This window comes from Ranitomeya variabilis, chromosome 2 (assembly GCF_051348905.1).
Source record: "Ranitomeya variabilis isolate aRanVar5 chromosome 2, aRanVar5.hap1, whole genome shotgun sequence".
Classification (NCBI taxonomy): Eukaryota; Metazoa; Chordata; class Amphibia; order Anura; family Dendrobatidae; genus Ranitomeya; species Ranitomeya variabilis.
Genome location: NC_135233.1, coordinates 140,721,779 through 140,744,436, shown reverse-complemented (window position 1 = coordinate 140,744,436; position 22,658 = coordinate 140,721,779). Strand labels below are relative to the sequence as shown.

Here is a 22,658-nt window from a genome sequence, read left to right as displayed (position 1 = left end):
TAACAGTTTAACAGGGTGGGATGAGGGTCAGGGGATCTACCGTTCTAAAGATAGGTGGAGCTCCTAAAATAGGACTCTCACTTATTGATGTATGGATGTGGCATAATTGTTTACCGTGTGGATAAAGTTTTCTGTAAAAAGGTTGGTTGCTGTATTATAATCATGTAGATCGTAGAGTTACATCTCACTTCTGTTCTCTAAGCTAAGAGCTTAGAGACTCTTTAGAGAGTGACTTCCGTTCTAAACAACTTGGTTCCACATTAAATGACATAGTTGCCTAGTCATGTGTAAAACAAAATTCATTCTTGTGGTCAATTGTATTTTTGTAATTCAGGAACTGAAAGAAGGGTAGGAGAACGGGCAAGGGGATGGGAGAATAAATAAAAAATGAGCTGTGGGTTATGAGGATCAACACCGAGTCTATGATTATCAACTGAAGAGGAAAAAATGAAGGTGAATTGTGGTGGAGAAGAGGCATTGGATCCTTAAAATTTGTCCAGTATCTTCATCTAAAGTCAGTAAGCATAGGTTTCACGTGAAGCAAATTCAATATTGCTAATCTGGAATATAATATATATATATATACATATATATATATATATATATATATATATATATATATATATATATGTCCAAAAATTAGAGGCAGCAAACCATTGTGGATAAGGTTATGAAGGTATTCAAATTTAATAGCCCATCATGGCAACGTTTCGGCCCGTGGAGAGCCTTTCTCAAGCCACGGGCCGAAACGTTGCCATGATGGGCTTATTAAGTTTGAATGCCTTCATGACCTTATCCACAATGGTGTGCTGCCTTTGATTTTTGGACTTCTATGACAAGGTTTGGTACATGCCTGAGGGGCCTTGCACCCTGATTTTTGTTCTTCTTTTCTGTGCTGCCCTCACTTTTTTGCAATATATATATATATATATATATATATATATATATATATATATATATACTGTATATATATATATATACTGTGTATATATATATATATATATATATATATATATATATATATATATATATATATATATATATATATATATTGCTAAACCCCACGCACCAAACTAAAAACAAAAAACAGGTAGGCGCATATAAAGTAGACTTATAAAAGGTACAAATAAAATAATCAATTTGGCGCAAATAACAAAAATGCACAAAACACACAAAACTAGGCAAAAAGAAGTGCCAAGGCAATGTTGAATCGGGCCATGGTTTGTGGGTATCAGCATTGACATACTATGGCCCTGATGCATCATTGTTTTTGTTTTTTGTCTAGTTTTGCGCCTTTTTGTTATTTGCACCCAATTCATTGTTCTATTTGTATCCTTTTGAAGTATATTTTATATTTGCTTGCCAGTTTTATTTGTTTTCTGATGAATTTGGTGCCAAAAACCGCAACTAATACCACAAGACAAAAAAGGAAAGTGACATAAAAGCTGGCAAATAATGAATTGGGGCCTATGTGTTTTCTTCATAGTGTGTTTGTTTTGTTCATTGTTATTTTTGCTGTCATTTCACTTTCACTAAAGGGCTGAACTTGTGTTTATATGGGAAAACAATGCAATGTAAATGCCTCAGTGTTTATCTATGCAACACAAACATGGATAAAGCCTATGTAACCAGACTGGAGCTGTAATCTCTGTCCTAATGGAAACAATAGGTTTAAAGGTGACAAGAGGAACATTGCTGCTTCTGACATGTGTACTCTGCTTAGGCTTACTAGATGTGGTAGGGATTTTCTCACTGGAGACATTGGTATGGCAAAAGATATGCCAAAAATGTTTGGTCAGAAGGGATGCAAATGCTTTTAGCATATTCTGTTTAGGTTTTAACGGTGTAGCCATGTGTGTAAACCCATGTGAATGCCTGAAAAATGAGTCCCAGGAACCCCTCAGTCTCAAAACTGGTTACAGTTTCAACAATGATACCAAGAAAATGAGGTGTGTACAGAGGTGCAGACACTTTTTATTAAAACAAATTGAAGCGCTTGAGTGGTGCTCCTAAACTAAGTACCCTTTACCTAGTCTCCTATTTATCAGCTGCCGTTTTCCTCTCTTATTGGCGCCGCTCCTGACGGTCTGTAGCAATTTGTGACCTGCCGGATTTCTCCAGTGTTTGCTGAAGTCACAACTCAATGTACGGTAAGTCTACGAGAGCCAGAAAAACGCTTTCATAGACTTACACCGAGAGCTTGCAACCATCACCTCTAACTTCCATTCAGTCCGAAATTATGGTAGCAAGATGGCGGCGTGGGACCGGTGTGATGCCGGAACAGATGAAGACGTGGGCTGGTAAGTATAAGACTAGGCTCAGGAAACTTAGTTTATTAGCACCGCTCTGGCGCTGCTACAAAAAAAACCACTCGATTGATGCTGAAGGGCAGTCGAATACCCAGTGTTGAAATTATACAAATGTTTCTGTTGTGAAACTTCTTAGGAGTATGCTCAATGCCAGAATAGCTCATGGGATCCCCATGTTCTAGGTTAGATGGTTACATAAATAAATTTTTGTCTGTCTGGCCAATAACTATTAAAGGAAAAAAAAAGTGGCTGAACCCAAAGTTAAAATAAATTCTAATTTCTCCTCTACACACACCGTGGCCACTCCAGCACTAGCATAGAATATAATCCGCAAGATTACTGTGATAAGGCTCGCTCTCCGCTGTGTTACTGCTCCTATTTGTCCATTTATGTCATATCTATTTGTCGTGGCTAAGAACTAGTTTCTAAAGCTTCAGAATACTTTACAAATCCCTGTTCAGCTGTTTGGTTCCTTGAATTTGATAATGACTACTCATTGTCAGAATGTCTTTACTACGAGTCAGATTTTGTCCCATTTCTACAAATAACTTTTTTTTTTCTTTATGTATACACTTTTAATGTGAAATAACAATTCAGGCTACATTCAATTGAATGCATTAAAGTAAACAATTTATGTAGGAAACAGAGCATAAAATTCTATAAATATAGTCCTTAAACTCAGACACAATGTCATCTGCCGACTAGCAATTTATAGATAATTTGTTTTATAATGAGTTTTGGTAAATAACAGAACATGTAGCTATTGGGGATATATAGCTATTTCTGTGGGAAGCTTATTTAGAATTACCTTAGTTGTTTCTTTTAACATAAAATATAGCCGATGTTGTCATTTATTTCTAAATGTCTGTATACTTCATATATTAAAATTGTTTGCAGATATTGAGATATCTTACTGACACCTATAGATCAGTGAGCATTTTAGTGTCTTTAAAATGCTATCATTATACTAGCAGGACAACTTTGCAGATTTTCACCATTCTGTGTGAAATATTAAAAGGGCTGTCTGGGCTGAAATGAAAAGTCTGCAGTCACTCATTTCTGGGGCATAAACTTCTTCCCCTGTATGAGGTTGACCAATCATAAGCATGTAGCATCATGCAGACGAGAAAATAACACGCGCTCACTGATTACAGCAGCTACTGTGTAGAGATGTAGCGTAGATAAGTTATGTATCATTACAAACATTTCCAGATCTCACCTCTCAGTGCTGTAAGCTCTCAACCTCCCCCCATATTGGCTGCTGTGTGATGAGATTGGGAAGGGATTTTAATTATACATAACTCAGCTCTGTTGTATGTCTATATAGTACAGTGTTCCCCAACTCTAGTCCTCAAGAGCCACCAACAGGTCATGTTTTCAGGATTTCCTTAGCATTGCCCAGGTGATAATTGCATTACCTGGAAAGGCAAGAATTCCATCACCTGTGCAATACTAAGGAAATCCTGAATACCGGACCTGTTGGTGGCTCTTGAGGACCGGAGTTGGCGAGCACTGATATAGTATATAATAACTGTAGAGATAAGTAAGTAGAGGAGGGCGTGTTCTATTTTCCTCTATTTGTTGCTGACTACTTATGATTGGTCAACCTTATGCAGGGGAAGAAGAACACGCCCCAAGAGACAAATATCTGGTAACGCCCAGTTGAACTTGGAAGCTAAACTCCACAACAAGAGAAATTAAAATATAAAAACTACATTTTACTCATTCTTACAGACACTATTCTGTGATGTGAATTAACATGCTCAAACTGATGAAAGATCCTATTTAAGGCTAAAAATCAGCAAATATCACAGAACCAGCAAAATGGATGAGATTTTGACAAATCTCATCCATATAGTGTGGAAATTCACATCATATCAATTTATCTGATTGGCTGCTGTCACGTGCTATAACAATGTCACATAAACACTGGAATCGGTCTGGGAGGTGAGTATGTGTTTTTTTTTTATTTTATGTGGGGCAAACCAGCAGGTAAGGAGTGTAATGCATTGCAAAGGGTGAAATGTATGGTGAAAATCCACAGCACAAATTATGAATTATCAACATCCACAGTGTGTGGGTGAGATTTGTGAAAATGCCATCCACTTTATTGGTCCTGTAATATGCTGAGGTTTTTCAGCCTTAAAATCCAGATGCAAAACCCACAGCATACCTACTGTTTGTAAACACATCCTAATAATAATCTCAGGCATCTCCTGCTATATCTTATAAATAAGATATATATTTATATAGTTTTACATTTTTCTTTTCCTCTGCAAATACAACATAGCCACCTAACTATGTGTGATTCAACTAACAATATTGGCCCCCAAAAATGTACATTTCCACATAGCGTCAAAGCAAAACTTACCATATAGGAAATATGTTTTACCTAAATATTTTGATTCTTCATTGCAGAGACTCGGAGAAAGGTGGGCAGCAGTTTGCCGTTGGACAGAGGAGCACTGGAGTAAGCTGCAGGGAATCCTTATTCCTTGGCAGAAACTATTAGAAGAACAGGTAAAGAAGTAAAACATATTATATGCATGAAAATAATCGCCAAGATTCGTTCTTTTCCTGCAAATGTTCTTTTGCTTTTTAATTTGTTGCATGTTGCACTATTCTAACCAGCAAAACAAAACATGGAAAGCCGAAAGAAGTATCATAAGTCAACAGATCAAGTAAAAAACAAAAATCGTAATGGATATAAATCATCTATATATATAATTGTCTAAGGGGTACTTCCATCTTTCTGTCTGCAACTTCCGTCACGGAAATCCCGCGTCGCTGATTGGTCTCGCCAGCTGCCTGTCATGGCTGCCGCGACCAATCAGCAACGGGCACAGTCCGATTAGTCCCTCCCTACTCCCCTGCAGTCAATGCCCGGCGCCCGCATGCTCCCCTCCAGTCACCGCAGTCAGTGCCCAGCGCCCGCATGCTCCCCTCCAGTCACCGCAGTCAGTGCCCGGCGCCCGCATGCTCCCCTCCAGTCACCGCAGTCAGTGCCCGGCGCCCGCATGCTCCCCTCCAGTCACCACAGTCAGTGCCCGGCGCCCGCATGCTCCCCTCCAGTCACCGCAGTCAGTGCCCGGCGCCCACATGCTCCCCTCCAGTCACCGCAGTCAGTGCCCGGCGCCCACATGCTCCGCCTCCAGTCAACGCAGTCAGTGCCCGGCGCCCACATGCTCCCCTCCAGTCACCGCAGTCAGTGCCCGGCGCCCGCATGCTCCCCTCCAGTCACCGCAGTCAGTGCCCGGCGCCCGCATGCTCCCCTCCAGTCACCTCTTAAAAATAATAATAAAAAAAACCTGCTATACTCACCCTCCGTAGTCCGCCGAGCCGCGGGCGGCCTCCGCCATCTTCCGTTCCCAGAGATGCATTGCGAAATTAACCAGAAGACTTAGCGGTCTCGCGAGACCGCTAAGTCATCTGGGTAATTTCACAATGCATCCTGGGAACGGAAGATGGCGGCAGCCGCGCGCTCATCGCCTACACCACAGCTTCGCTGGATTGGATCCCGGCAGGTGAGTATATAACTATTTTTTATTTTAATTATTATTTTTTAACAGGGATATGGTGCCCACACTGCTATATACTGCGTGGGCTGTGTAATATACCGCGTGGTTGCTATATACTACCTGGCCAGTGTTAGATGCTATGTGGGCAGTTATGTACTGCGTGGGCTGTGCTATATATTACGTGGCCTGTGTTATATACTGCGTGGGCTGTGCTATATATTACGTGGCCAGTGTTATATACTGCGTGGGCTGTGTAATATACCGCGTGGCTGCTATATACTACCTGGCCAGTGTTATATACTGCGTGTGCTGTGCTATATATTACGTGGCCAGTGTTATATACTGCGTGGGCTGTGTTATATATTACGTGGCCAGTGTTATATACTGCGTGGGCTGTGTTATATATTACATGGCCAGTGTTATATACTGCGTGGGCTGTGTAATATACCGCGTGGCTGCTATATACTACCTGGCCAGTGTTATATACTGCGTGTGCTGTGCTATATATTACGTGGCCAGTGTTATATACAGCGTGGCCTGTGTTATATACTACGTCACCTTTGTTATATACTGCGTGGCTGCTATATACTGCGTGGGCTGTGTTATATAGTACGTGGGCAGTGTTATATACTGTTTGGGCTGTGTTATATATTGCGTGGCCTGTATTAACGCATCGAGTATTCTACAATATGTATGTATGTTTTTATATAGCAGCCACATTGTATATAGCACAGGCCACATCGTATTTGTCTGCTATATACTACATGGCTCCTATATACTACGTGGCCTTTGCTATATACTATGTGGCTGCTATATATATACATACATACATATTCTAGAATACCCGATGCGTTAGAATTGGGCCACCATCTAGTAACAAATAATGGCCAACCTGTATGTTATCAATCATGCATCCTGTAAAAAGCATAAGTCGGGACACAAATGTAAACGGAAGCTAACACAATGGACTTTGTTGCGTAAACAAATAGGAAATGGTAAAATCACTTTCTTGATTCTTATTGAACTTTTAGGAAAGGGGTATTCCCATATTAATTGAATATTACTAGGATCACTAGAATACAAAAAAAAAAAGGTACGGTAGTTTGAAAAAAAAGAGACTTCAGAATAAATACAAAAGTCAGCGAGTAATCATATAAAGACAGCTAACTTCTATGCTATTAGGAAAAGTCAGCTGGGGCAAAAATATATTTTTTATCCTATCTATTTAATGCCATAATCTAAACTATTTTCTAATATATTTATATTTTAAATTCCCTATCCTACTCTAACAATTTTATCTAACTGCTTTTCTTTTTTTTTCCTACTTCCTTTTTAATGGAGCTTTGTTTGAGAATCCCAGTGCATGCTAGGATACTCAAACAAAGAGCAATCAGTGGTCAGAGGCCCTGGTAACTGTTGCAACCTTTGTACCCTCCCTAAATCAAAGCATCATCAGAGATCTTTGTTTCAGTGGCTTGGCTAGTCCCGGGGTGTTGTGCACAATGACAGTGCACTCTCTCACCATTTCAGATCCTAAGTAACGAGACGGCAACAGATCGCACTGTCAGTGAGTGTTGTTGACATACCCTGCTTGCAGAGACCGGAACGGCGCCGGGGAACTGACTTCATTTGCGGAGGTGGCGCTGGTCACTGCAAGCTGGGAAGTCTGACATCGTGCATTAAGAGTGCACTCTGTACCTGGCTTGTTCCTGCTGATCTGAGGTGGCCAGAGAGAACAATGTTATTGTGCACAGTTTGCAGGGACTAGCCCAGCCCCTGAAACGAAGGTCACTGCTGACGCTCCGTTTTAGGAAGGGGACAAAGGTTGCGACAGTGGCCACAACCTCTGTACCCTGATGGCTCTTCATTTGAGTATCCCAGAATGCACTGGGATTCTCAAATGAAGTTTCACCAAAACTTAAGAAACTAGCTAGAAACAGCAATTTTATTTTAACATAGCGCTGGCTAATGGTGACCCACAGTAATAATTCTGAGAATGAAGATTCTTCAACATTGTACACCCGTCATAGTTTTTGTTCTGCACAGTAGCCTTCCCAGCCACCTGCTGAAACACGACATCATGTAAGTGAACGGGGCCATCTGCAGATCCCTTCATGGCTTCATTCTCAGGATCAGTTGTGGTGCCAGATGTTTAACCCCCAACAATTATTAGGTAATGGCATATTAAAGGATTTATGTCTTTTTACATCAACTAAGGAACTAAGGAATTTGCCCCTCAGACTATGTGGGGTCAATAAAACACTCCTTATCTAAGAACTGGTCCAATATTTATGGACATAACTGTTTATCACTCATGGTAGTTCTGCTTCATGTAACCTGTCTTATCCATGGTTTTTTTTTTTCTGTGATGTGTTGTGCATAAATATGGGATTCTCCAGAATTTCTTTAAGTCTATGCCTGATGAAGAGACCTGTGTAGTCTCGAAAGCTTGCAATTTGTTATCATCTTTTCAGTTAGCCATTAAAAGGTATCAACCACTGAGGACTCTCAATTCTAAATATTTTTGTTTCTAGCTAGTTTCTAGTCTCCCTTGCATTAAAATGAGAACCAACATATGTCTGACACATAAAAATAATTGCTATCAAAGGAGAACACAATTGAAAATATTTTTTAGCAGTTCTTGGTGACTGTAAAAAAATAACAAAAAAAAAGTGAACAAACAGATTTCCTTTTTTGTGTACATTTTTGTCCAAGTATGTTACTCACCATATATCATGAAAAAAGAGGGAACAATTACAAACACAGTTTTTTTGTAAAACTGTTATAACCACATGTGCAAATCAAAAAAACATACTTACAAGTGAATAAAATACACTATGTAATATAGCTTGTCCAAGTGGTGTGCTCCTTTCTCCTCTTATAAGCCTCTACTTCTTCCTCTACCACCTGAACTCACCATCCACTCTGCAATGTGTTAGGTTACACTCCCCCTTATACACTATGGGTATGAGAGATCTGAGGAGTGAGAAAACAAGCAGAGGCCAACAACATAGGCAAACTATTTTCAAGTTAGTGAGTTTTATTTGACCCTGGATTCACAGCCACTATGCTCAGTACTTCTGCTGTTACTTTTGAACATGCCCTCAATAGAGGAGAGGGAATTCCTCTTTCTGTGTTTTTATTGTATAGGAGACATCATAGCAGCTAATATCCTACTATTTCAGAGATAGATGAAAATTAGAGATAGAGCCTGCAGAGGGAAGACCTGGTGAAAAAGGCAGTAATGGTTTTCTTCACCATGTACACACCCGTAGCTGGAGATGAGCAATTTATTTTGTGCTGCCAAGGTAGTCCAGTGTCTACTCCGGTTTTTCTTGGTAGCCATACCAAAACATTCTTCACTTATGCGATTGGCATCCTCGGTCTTGCATCTGGGGCTCTTCTGGTGCTCCTAATCACAAGGCCAGGGACTGCCAGGGCTGACCAGTTTAGATGCTGGACTAGGGTTGAGCAACTGAAGTGGCTCATCTCTAATGACAACCTATTCTGAAAGGTTATTTGAAATGATTGGTATGGTTGAAATTACTTTTTAATGTCAGTTTATGATTATTGCAGCTTGAAACCTGTAACTAAATATTCTATTGTCTTTTCAGGTCTTGTTCAAGATGTGGCTAAGCGAGAAAGAGGGATCATTGAGTACCGTACAGCGGGGTAACTTCAAAGACCAAGCCGAGCTGAGTGTGAATGTGAGGAAGTTGGCGGTGAGTGCAGTATTCATGTTATGTGAGGAATCTGGTGACGTCCATATAGATAAGACAAGAAAAAACTAGGGAAACAAGTCTTCACCATGGTACAAGTAGATTACTGTCAGTGTGTGCATCCTTCCCTATCATTCATTACCATTCATCTCCTTTGACGCTGAAAAGATTGAAAGCAAACAAACGGCTTTCTGATTCCTTATCCCATCTAATTATATTTTGTCTTCATTTTACCTGTCAGTGCATACAGTCTAACCACTGTGGAAAATGGCAGAATACCATGTGCTTGGAATCATAGTAATCCTTTATTGACACAACCAAATGTTTTTCCAGCAGTCTAAGAATGATTGCTATTTTAGTTAATTCCCACCTTAAGGCTACTTTCACACATCAGGTTTTCAGTGTCAGGCTAAATCCGGCTAATTTTCAAAAAAACGGATCAGGCGAATGTTGCCGCCGGATCAGGTTTTTTTCCCATAGACTTCTATTAGTGCCGGATTGCACCGGATGGCATTGCGTTTCGACCGTTGTTTGCCGGATCCGGCAAATCTGCCGCTTCCGGTTTCTTGAAAAATCGTCCATAGCAACGTTTTTTGTCTCCGGCGAAAAAGCCTGAAGCGCCGGATCCGGCGCTTCCGGCTGTTTGCTAGAGTGGAAGCCTATGGGAGCCGGAAAAAGGCAGATCCGGCGGCCTGATCCGGTTTTTTTAGCTGAGCATGCTCCAATTTTTTTTTATCCAATAATCTAGATATGCTAGCCGGATCCGTCAAAAAAACGGATCCGTCGCATCAGTTTTTCTCAATCTGCGCCGGATCCAGTTTTTCCAACATTAGCCGGATTTAGCCTCACATTGAAAACCTGATGTGTGAAAGTAGCCTAAGGATATTTCCATATCTTATAAGGGTATGTTCACACGTTGCTTTTTGCCTCATTTTCTTCTCTGCACATTTTATATAAGCAGCTTTTTGCTGTTCCAGCAAAGTGAATGAGCGTTCTGAAATCTCATTCATATACTGCTTCTTTTTACCTTGCAGGTTTGAAGCAGTTTCGCTATTGACCCATCCCCTGATGACACCGCATTTGCGGTGAAACATGTTGGGGGGGAATGTGCTATCATTTAGATTCTTAGTCAAGCATTCACTTGTATAATACCGTATATACTCGAGTATAAGCCGACCCGACTATAAGCCGACCCCCCTAATTTTGCCACAAAAAACTGGGAAAACTTATTGACTCGAGTATAAGCCTAGGGTGGAAAATGCAGCAGCTACCGGTGAATTTCAAAATTAAAAATAGATGCTCCATACTGTTCATTATGGCCCCATAGATGCTCCACATAAAGCTGTGCCACATATAATGCTCTGCACCGTTCAGTATAGCCCCATAGACGCTCCACATAAAGCTGCCCCATATATAATGCTCTGCACAGTTCATTATGGCCCCATAGATGCTCCATAGAAAGCTGTGCCATATACAATGCTCTGCACCATTGATTATGGCCACATAGATGCTCCATAGAAAGCTGTGCCATATACAATGCTCTGCACCTTTGATTATGGCCCCATAGATGCTCCATAGAAAGCTGTGCCATATAAAATGCTCTGCACCTTTGATTATGGCCCCATAGAAAGCTGTGCCATATACAATGCTCTGCACCTTTGATTATGGCCCCATAGAAAGCTGTGCCATATACAATGCTCTGCACCTTTGATTATGGCCCCATAGATGCTCCATAGATAGCTGTGCCATATATAATGCTCTACACCTTTGATTATGGCCCCATAGATAGCTGTGCCATATACAATGCTCTGCACCTTTGATTATGGCCCCATAGATAGCTGTGCCCCATATATAATGCTCTGCACCATTGATTATGGCCACATAGATGCTCCATAGAAAGCTGTGCCATATACAATGCTCTGCACCTTTGATTATGGCCCCATAGATGCTCCATAGAAAGCTGTGCCATATAAAATGCTCTGCACCTTTGATTATGGCCCCATAGAAAGCTGTGCCATATACAATGCTCTGCACCTTTGATTATGGCCCCATGGAAAGCTGTGCCATATACAATGCTCTGCACCTTTGATTATGGCCCCATAGATGCTCCATAGAAAGCTGTGCCATATACAATGCTCTGCACCTTTGATTATGGCCCCATAGATGCTCCATAGAAAGCTGTGCCATATAAAATGCTCTGCACCTTTGATTATGGCCCCATAGAAAGCTGTGCCATATACAATGCTCTGCACCTTTGATTATGGCCCCATAGAAAGCTGTGCCATATACAATGCTCTGCACCTTTGATTATGGCCCCATAGATGCTCCATAGATAGCTGTGCCATATATAATGCTCTACACCTTTGATTATGGCCCCATAGATAGCTGTGCCATACACAATGCTCTGCACCTTTGATTATGGCCCCATAGATAGCTGTGCCATATACAATGCTCTGCACCTTTGATTATGGCCCCATAGATAGCTGTGCCATATACAATGCTCTGCACCTTTGATTATGGCCCCATAGATAGCTGTGCCATATAAAATGCTCTGCACCTTTGATTATGGCCCCATAGATAGCTGTGCCATATATAATGCTCTGCACCTTTGATTATGGCCCCATAGATAGCTGTGCCATATACAATGCTCTGCACCTTTGATTATGGCCCCATAGATAGCTGTGCCATATATAATGCCCTGCACCTTTGATTATGGCCCCATAGATAGCTGTGCCATATACAATGCCCTGCACCTTTGATTATGGCCCCATAGATAGCTGTGCCATATACAATGCTCTGCACCTTTGATTATGGCCCCATAGATAGCTGTGCCATATACAATGCTCTGCACCTTTGATTATGGCCCCATTGATAGCTGTGCCATATACAATGCTCTGCACCTTTGATTATGGCCCCATAGATAGCTGTGCCATATATAATGCCCTGCACCTTTGATTATGGCCCCATAGATAGCTGTGCCATATATAATGCCCTGCACCTTTGATTATGGCCCCATAGAGAGCTGTGCCATATATAATGCTCTGCACATTTGATTATGGCCCCATAGATGCTCCACATAAAGCTGTGCCATATATATAATGCTCTGCACCGTTGCCCCATAGATACTCCACATAAATCTGTGCAATATGCAATGCTGCTGCTGCTGCTGCAATAAAAAAACCAAACACATACTCGCCTCTCTTGCTTGCAGCTCCTCAGCGTCCCGTCCCGGCGTCTCTCCGCACTGACTGATCAGGCAGAGGGCGGCGCGCACACTAGTACGTCATCGCGCCCTCTGACCTGAACAGTCAGAACAAGAGGACGCGAAGACAGAGCGGCGCTCGGCGTGTGGAACGTGGACAGGTAACTATGAGATACTTACCTGCTCCCGGCGTCCCTGGTCTCCGGGTGCCGCAGCCTCTTCCTCTGTCAGCGGTCACCGTTACCGCTGATTAGAGGAATGAAGTCCATATTCATTTCTCTAATGAGCGGTACCATGTGACCGCTGAACAGGGGACGAGCTGCGGCACCGAAGACCGTGGGACGGGCAGGGGGAGCGACAGGAGCGCCGGGACTAGGTGAGTATGCGACACACTCTCTCCCCCTCACCCGCCGACCGTGACTCGAGTATAAGCCGAGAGGGGCACTTTCAGCTCAAAAATTTGGGCTGAAAATCTCGGCTTATACTCGAGTATATACGGTAATTACACCATAAGGCAGACAACCTATTTTGACAATCACCCCAATGCAGATATATTGTATATGCCATAATAAAAGCTAATGTCCTGTTAGAGAGGGCTCTTTCTAGTGGCATCCTCCTCTACTTCTTCCTATTCCAATATTTGCACCAGATTTTTCTGCTGCAAATACTGAATGTGTGAATATACCCGAACTCTACAATGTAGCCCTTTTAGTAGTGGTTGGCCAACATAGAGATTAGTTCCTAGTACTAGGAATGGGTTTGGTTCCTGCTTTATATATGTCCCAGAGCTTTTTAAGACAATATTATTATATTTGGCCATATGTCGTAAAAATTAAGACCCATTCAGGTGGGACCTATTTTCTTGTTCTGGTGATATTACCCAAAGTATAGTCACCAAGAACCTTAATCCCATAGTAGCTGGGAATTTTCTTTGTTAGCCCTCCAGCCTTGATGGGCTACAACTTTTTTTTTTAGCTCGAGCACCCTATCATCTATTGTGTATATGGGCCTCCTAACTATTCGCGACAGATGATATCACAAGAAAGAAGAATCATTCATTTTAAATTTCGACTCCCGATCCCATTGTCTTGGAAAAATATGTTGGTTTGTCAATACATTAATGCACATGGACTGATTATAGTAGTTAGAACTTTCCGCAGTTTAAATACTACTTACAGGATCTGTGTTTTAGACATTAAAAGAAGAATTGGGAATGAAGCGACAAACATTTGACCATTTACATGAGTTGGCCCAAGAAGTAGCTCTTCTCATTGGTAATGGAAAAGCATCTCAAAAACTAAAGAGTGACATGGAAGATCTTGCTCAAAGATGGGATGGATTGGTGCATCATTTAGAGGACTATACTAATCAGGTAATTACAATGATATTTACATTTCTATATATTTATATTAAGGTATGAACCAAAGTATAGTTTTCTGAGGACAAGTACAAATGTCTTAACGCCATTAGATAATAGTGAATGAAATGTAGAATATAGAAGGGAATGAAGATTTTTGTGCCAGAATCAGAAATAATAATAGATTTCAGGTTGGCAAAAAAGTCAGTATCTGTAATTTATGTATCAGCTGGATCTTCTAGAATAAGAGAAAAAAATTATTTCAAAGATAGATAGATAGATAGATAATGTAGGATATTTATTTGGCTACTTATGTACATTACCTACCAACAGTTTGGACACCTGTTCATACAGTGGATTTCTTTGTTCTTAATGGATTGTGCACATTGTAGTTTCAGAGTGAAGGCATCAAAACCACTATGGAATACACAGAGAAACATGGAATAAAGAAAAACATGTGAAACATATCAGAATATATGTTGAGCCTTAGATTCCTCAATGTACCCACCTTTTACACTGACTGTATTACACATCCCGTGACATTCTCTCTCTCAGCCTTATCAGGTAGTCTTGTGGAATGTCTTTCCAACAGCTTTGAGGGAGTTGCCAGAGGTGCCGGGCACTTGATGGCTGCTTTGCCTTCACTCTATGGCCCACCTTATCCCAAACCATCTCATTTGGTCGAAGTTGGGTGCAGGCATATCATCAGATGCAGCAAGCACTCCATCCCTCTACTTTTTGGTTACATAGCCCTTACATAACTTTGTCTTTTGTCATTGTTCTGTTGCAACACAAATGATGGTTCCACTAATTGGAAACCAGATGGAATGACATGTTGTAGAATGCTCTGGTATCCATGCTGAGTAAGTGTGCCTTCATTTTAGAATAAATCACCAACATGGTCACCAGAAAACCACCCTCACACCTCCCCTCCAGTCTTCACAGAGGGCACTACATATGTTGTAACCATCCACTCACCTTTTCACCATCTCACAAAGATTTGGTGGTTGGTACTAAAAATCTTTTTACTTATCAGACCACAGTACAGATTTCACTGATTTAATGTCTAGTCTTTATGTTGCCTCTTCCAAACAAGTTACATAGTTACATAGGTAGGAAAAAGTCGTAGGTCCATTAAGTTCAACCTTTCTCCACCAACTTGATTTTTTTGTCACTAAATTTACTATAACCCTCACTGTTATGTGTACTGAGGAAAATCATCCAGCCCTTTTTTAAAAGCTGTTGTAGTGTCTGCCATTACTATCTTCTGTGATAGGGCATTCCACAGTCTGACTGTTATAACTGTAAAGAACCCTTTCCTATTTAGCTGCCGGAATCGCCTTTCTTCCACCTGTAATGAGTGCCATTTGGTCCTTAGTATGGTCCTTGGAAGAAATAAGTCATGTGCCAGTGTTTTGAACTGACCACATATATATTTATACATATAAATGAGATCCCCTCTGAGGCGTATTTTTTCTACTCTAAACAAGCCCAACTTTTCCAACCTCTTATCATAAGAGAGGTGTTCCATTCCTTGTAATAATCTAGTTGCTCGCCTTTGAACTGACCCTAACTTCTGAATGTCCTTTTTTAAATGTGGGACCCAAAACTGGATCCCATATTCTAAGTTCACAAGCGATTTATAAAGGAGCAACAATACGTTGGGATCTCGGAATTTTATCTCTCTTTTTATACACCCTAAAATCTTGTTTGCTTTTGCAGCTGCTGCTTGACATTGAGTACTGCTGCTCAGCTTACTTGTGACCAGAATACCTAAGTCCTTCTCCTATTCTGTAGTCCCGATTTCACTCCCATTTAATAGATATGCAGCAATAGGATTAATCTGTCCTGGGTGATTTTTCTACATTTATCTACATTAAACCTCATTTTCCAACCAAGTGTTTGCCCATCCAGACATCTTATCCAGATTATTTAGCAAAATTGTAATGTCAAATTCAGATTTTAGTATCCTACTTCGTTTGGTGTTGTCAGCAAAGACTAACACTTTATTCTCGTTGTTTCCGGTCATTTAGCCAATTCCTTACCCATCTGCCTATAGTTTCCCCTAGTCCCTGCTTCTGTAGCTTCAGTATAAGGCTGTTATGTGGTACAGTATAAAATGCCTTTGCAAAGTCCAGATAAATCACATCAGCCGCATTACCTACATCCAGATTTGTACCTACCTTCTCATCGAAACTCAACATGTTAGTTACAGACGACTTATTCTTCATGAATCCATGCTGGTTGTCCCTTCTTATATTATTCTCTGCACTATATCTCTGCAGATCATCTCTTATAATGCCCTCAAAAATTGTGCACACTACTGATGTCAGGAGCCACTACTGTGTGCAGTCCTCAGTAGTGGCTCCTTTGCAGCTATTTGGCCATAAAGGTCTACTTCTTGCAGTCTCCTCTGGACAGTTGATGTTGAGATTTGTCTGTTACTTGTTGTCTGTGCATCATTTATGAGGGTTGTTATCCGAGGTACTGTCATTTTGCGGTTTCTGAGGCTGATAACTCGGGTGAACTTATCCACTGCATCACAGGTAATTTTTGGTATTCCTTCCCTAGAGCAGTCCTCATAAGTATAAGTTTTGTTAAAATGATTGATGGTTTTCACAACTGCACTTGAAGATACCTTCAAAGTTCTAGCAATTTTCTGGATTGCCTGTTCTCTATGTCTTAAATTAATTATGTATTGTCATTTCTCTTTACTCAGTTGAGTTGTTCTTGCCCTATTCTTGTTTACAAATTTGTGGAATAGAGCACACCACTATATGCAACTATGTGCCAACACTGCCTCCGCACCTGATGGTCGCAGGCACTTTCTGATGGCCAGTGATTCAATAAACGCACTCTTGTTGAGGCAAATGTGTTCATTGAAAGCTATTCCAGGTGACTAGCTGATGAAGCTGCTAGAAATAATGCCAAGGATGTGTCAAAGTGTCATCATAGTAAAAGTGGAATACTTTGAGGAATCTAAGGTTTAACTCATACTCTGGTTTGTTTCACTGATGTTTCTTTACTCCTTATTTCCATTGATGTAGTGTGAATCTACAATGTACATGTTCCAATGTGATCAAGGAAAATCAACACATGAAGAGGTGTGTCAAAACTTTTGACTGGTACTTTATATGGTTAGAAACCCAAAGAAAAAATGGACACTAGAGCTGAATAAAATGCTTTTTTTTTATTATCATAAATATTTTAAAAAACAAGTTGAACAGAAATAATTATATATATAGACACAATTAAAGGGCCACTGTCACCCCCCTCCAGCCGTTATAAACTAAAAGAGCCACCTTGTGCAGCAGTAATGCTGCATTCTAACAAGGTGGCTCTTTTAGTTTTAGGTTCAAGTATACCCCAAATAAAGCATTTTTATACTTAGCCACAATTCCTGTCTCTAGCCAGGGAGGCGGGTCCTCACTCCCCAGCTTGGCCAGCTCCTCTGCCGTCACTCACATCTTCCTGCGCTTTCGGCGCCGCCCCCTCAGCGCTGTTATCGTTTCAAAACCGGCGCCTGCGCTGTGTACTGGTGTCCTGTGCAGACGCAGTAAGCTCTGGCCGTCTGATGTCCCAGCCAGGCTTGCACACTGCGCCTGCATTGCGGCCGCCGGCCAGCCACCTATGGAATCCCCGGAAAATGTCTTCTTATCAGTATATATTTATGTTTCACCTATACAGAATATTCTGTGTAATGTCTGATACCAGAGAACAAAAGACATCCACAGAACACCAGGATGGATCTGCTGCACAGCAAACGGCTGTAGGACCTGCGATGATGTCACTGCCATGTGATTAGGGCAATCACATGGCAGTGACGTCATCGCAGGTCCTACAGCTATTTGCTGTGCAGCAGATCCATCCTGGTGTTCTGTGGATGTCTTTTGTTCTCTGGTATCAGCCATTACACGGAATATTCTGTATAGGTGAAACATAAATATATACTGATAAGAAGACGTTTTCCGGGGATTCCAAAGGTGGCTGGCCGCAATGCAGGCGCAGTGTGCAAGCCTGGCTGGGACGTCAGACGGCCAGCGCTTACTGCGTCTGCGCAGGACACCAGTACACAGCGCAGGCGCCGGTTTTGAAACCGGGGAGTGAGGACCCGCCTCCCTGGCTAGAGACAGGAATTGTGGCTAAGTATAAAAACGCTTTATTTGGGGTATACTTGAACCTAAAACTAAAAGAGCCACCTTGTTAGAATGCAGCATTACTGCTGCACAAGGTGGCTCTTTTAGTTTATAACGGCTGGAGGGGGGTGACAGTGGCCCTTTAAAAGGTGATAGACAACATCCTAGTACCACGTACAGGGAAGAGGTATTGCAGGAATGCATCTCATCAAATCTCTCAATATGATCAGTATAGTAAACCTCTAAGTAAAGTATATACCGTATATACTCGAGTATAAGCCGACCCGAATATAAGCCGACCCCCCTAATTTTGCCACAAAAAACTGGGAAAACTTATTGACTCGAGTATAAGCCTAGGGTGGGAAATGCAGCATCTACCGGTAAATGTCAAAAATAAAAATAGATACCAATAAAAGTAAAATTAATTGAGACATCAGTAGGTTAAGTGTTTTTGAATATCCATATTGAATCAGGAGCCCCATATAATGCTCCGTACAGTTCATGATGGCCCCATAAGATGCTCCATACTAAAATATGCCCCATATAATGCTGCATAAAGGTTAATAATGGCCCCATAAGATGCTCCATAGACACATTTGCCCAATATAATGCTGCACAAATGTTGATTATGGCCCCATAAGATGCTCCATAAAGATATTTGCCCCATATAATGCTGCACAAATGTTTTGGCCCCATAAGATACTCCATGCAGACATTTGCCCCATATAATGCTGCACAAATGTTAATTATGGCCCCATAAAATGCTCCATAAATATATTTGCCCCATATAATGCTGCACAAATGTTATAGCCCCATAAGATGCTCCATAAAGATATTTGCCCCATATAGTGCTGAACAAACGTTATGGCCCCATGAGATACTCCATACAGACATTTGCTCCATATAATACACAAAATCCATACCAAACGGGGGTGAGCATTAAATGCAAAATTTATTAGAAAAAGATTTTTAAATAAATCATTCAATAAAGACAACAGTGAAAAGTGAGCAGTAACAGCTAAAAAGATAAGCGCATCAGATGGTATAAGATGCGCTGCAAGATAGCACATATATCACTGCTGCAAGGCCCGCAACACCTAATGCAACGGTGCCATGAATATAACAAGCATAATATCAGTGGAGCCTCTTACAGAGTCATAGATAAATAGACTAATAGTTAATCACACTGAATATCCAAGGTCCTGGATTGCTACAACGTAAGTTATAGTACAAGGTAAGCCTAATAAGAATTATGCCAGGTCTGGCTCACTACTAGTACCTTGAGACATCGCGGCAAGAGAGTGCGGGCGTGCAAGCAGGATACTGACAAAGCCAAGGCGGTGAAAGGCGCATCGAGGCCCTCTGTACTCACCTCTCCGTCGCTCAGGCCCCCGGCACTTTCAATATTCACCTGACTTCGTTCCGGCGCTGCTCCATCTTCAGCGTCTTCTGCACTGACGTTCAGACAGAGGGTGCACACTAACCACGTCACCGCGCCCTCTGACCTAAGCGTCACTGCAGAAGATGCTGAACACGGAGCGGCGGCTTGAACAGGGAGCAGGTGAATATCGCGCAGCGCTCCCCTCCCCGTTATACTCACCTGCTCCTGCCGTGGTGCAGGTCCCTGGCCTCCCCGCCGCCGCAGCTTCTCCCTGTACTGAGCGGTCACCGTTACCTCTCATTACAGTAATGAATATGCGGCTCCACCCCTATGGGAGATGGAGCAGCATATTCATTACTATAATGAGCGGTACCATGTGACCGCTCAGTATAGGAAGAAGCTGCCGGCGCCGGGGAAGCCAGGGACCTGCAGGGACCGCGCCAGGAGCAGGTGAGTATAATTAGACAGCCCCCGCCCCCCTCCCTTGTCGACTCCTGGGTATGACTCGAGTATAGGCCGAGAGGGGGACTTTCAGCCCAAAAAAATGGGCTGAAAATCTCGGCTTATACTCGAGTATATACGGTATATAGGCAGAAGGCTCAAAATATCATATAAAATCAATTCAACAAACCAAATCGCCCCCCGAAGAAGCAAGTGTGTGAAAACGCGCATTGGGGTCCTTCCTTCCACGTCCAGGTGCAGGTTGGTTCATTATACCATATCACCATATCCCAAGCCTGATTATCTATAGCGCAGTGGGATTTCTCTTATGTGCTTTACTTTACCATTTCAGTATATACTACTCCTTGTATTTTCCCAGTAAGGTACTTACTCACAGCACTAGCTATAGTGGCTGCATTGAGGCTATATTATTTAGTGCACTTTGGCATTCGGCACTTTATTGCGATTTGGTTTGTTGAATTGATTTAATATGATATTTTGAGCCTTCTGCCTATATATATACTTTACTTAGAGGTTTACTATACTGATCAAATTGAGAAATTTGATGAGATAATGTAATGATTTTTTGTGTAGTTAACCTGAATTATTAAGTGGCTATTCTGATCATTCCTGCAATACCTCTTCCCTGTACGTGGTACTAGGATGCTGTCTGTCACCTTTTAATTGTGTCTATATATATAATTATTTCTGTTCAACTTGTTTTTTAAAATATTTATAATAAAAATTCTATAGCATTTTATTTAGCTCTAGTGTCCATTTTTTCTTTGGGTTTCTATATACTTTACATGGCAGAGCTTATGTATTTCAAGCCACAGTTTTTGGTTTATTATACTTTATATGGTTGTGTTAAGTCTCAGGTTGAAGAAAAATCTTCTTTATTTACTTGAACACACACCCTGTCTAAGTGGGTAAATTGGAAGTGCTAAAGGGATGTAGTAAACTGCAACCTAGACTTCTAGGGCATGCTTTCAATAGAGAATCTCGAATAGTACATTGTTTATCATTTTTTAGGTCACAGAGTCGGTCAGCAGTTTTGGCGTGACGCAGATTACAAGGAAGATTACTACTGAGACTGTGACTGTGAAAGAGCAAAGTAGTGTTCACTTAATCAAACAAGAACTTCCTCCTCCACCTCCACCAAAGAAACGCCAAGTTTACCTTGATGTTGAAGAGAAGAAAAAGTAATTCTTGTTATTAGAAGTGGTTTTGGTGAAACTTTTCTGCATTTTTTTCTTATAGTTGAATTTTTTGCAGTCTGGAAGTTAATAATTGTCAGAAATTTAATGGAATTTGTCGTTGTTAAAATTAAAACAGACCTGAACGACTTTAGTACATGGCTAGCTGAAGTAATACAGGTTGCAGCAGTTTATTATTTCTAAACTCACCTAAATGCAAGTCCAGAAATGTCAATTTACAATGTATTATATGGGCTGCTTGCAACGTAGTGAGTGAAAAGGAGTTCAGAAATTATGATGACATTTTTGGTATCTGTGCCTTTCAGCTTTTTACACATTTTTGTGCTTCAGGTCAGTTTTTATATGAGCAGATTCTCTTTCAAATGTATTTTTAAAGCACCACTCCCGTGTTTTTTTATTGCACCGCTGGAGTGGTGCTTTAAATGTAAGTCTGACACTCACCTGTCGCCGTCTTCATCCCTTTACAACGTCACTCCGGTAGGTCTCCGATGAAAGATGACCTGCCGGAAGCTCCAGTGTTTCATGGAGCGGCACGGAGGTCACTTTTTCATTACAAGTCTATGAGAACCTCATTCTGGCCTTGTTCTGGCTCTCATAGCCTTTTATTGAGCTCGTGTGATGTAGCTTCTGACGTCCGGCCAATCAGAAGCTACTGCTAAAAAGTGACGCAGGGGGACTGGAGTGGCACCGAAAAAACTGTGAAGACGCCGGAGGGTGAGTATATGACCGGGGTGGGGTAGGGGGTTTATTTATAAAGCGCCACTTCAGCGCTGAAAAAAACAACACTGCTGTGGTGCTTTAACATAAACTTTACCTTGTGACATTGTTCCAGAATGTACTCATCAACGCCAGTTAAAAGTCCTCTTTGGAGCTGATAAAGTTTCTCTTTGTAAAGCCTCATTCGGATGTCAGTGAATCACATATGTGTTCTATTAGTTTTTTCATGGCTAGAAAATGTACCCACTAAAGTTTATGGTGCTATTCACAAGCCCATGTTTTTATGTGGACCGTGTTTCAGCAAAAAAAAAACAAACTGGAGACATGCCTATTTTTGATCAGAGTCATGGATCAAAATTCCCCATACAGGTCTTTGGATCCATGAAAAATCACAGACTGCAAGTGGATGTCATATGTTTGCAGTCCGTAATTAAAGAAACACTCCTTCCATCAAGGTTTTTATCTTCTTAATGTATTGCAGTCATCATGTGATATAGCACTGTCTACTTACAATTGCTCATTTTTCCCTTCTACCCAGCTAATTCTTCTCTGATCTGTGTAGAAACGGTAAGTCTCTTGTCCCTGTATTTATTATTCCCCTCTTCAACTCCTGACCCAGCTGCTCCCTATTCCCCCCGCCAGAGGCTTTTACAGTGATGAC

The 22,658-nt window shown here is 41.3% G+C and overlaps 1 protein-coding gene across 2 annotated transcripts in view; it reads left to right on the top strand.

Moving 5' to 3' along the window:
* UTRN (utrophin) overlaps positions 1-22,658 on the top strand; it is an 846,507-nt gene that overhangs the window by 172,710 nt on the left and 651,139 nt on the right. For both annotated transcript variants that reach the window (XM_077283030.1, XM_077283029.1), the window contains exons 14-17: positions 4,728-4,829; positions 9,442-9,549; positions 13,941-14,120; positions 21,096-21,265. In XM_077283030.1, coding sequence (XP_077139145.1) covers positions 4,728-4,829; positions 9,442-9,549; positions 13,941-14,120; positions 21,096-21,265 — 560 coding nt within the window. The remainder of the gene's footprint in view (positions 1-4,727; positions 4,830-9,441; positions 9,550-13,940; positions 14,121-21,095; positions 21,266-22,658) is intronic.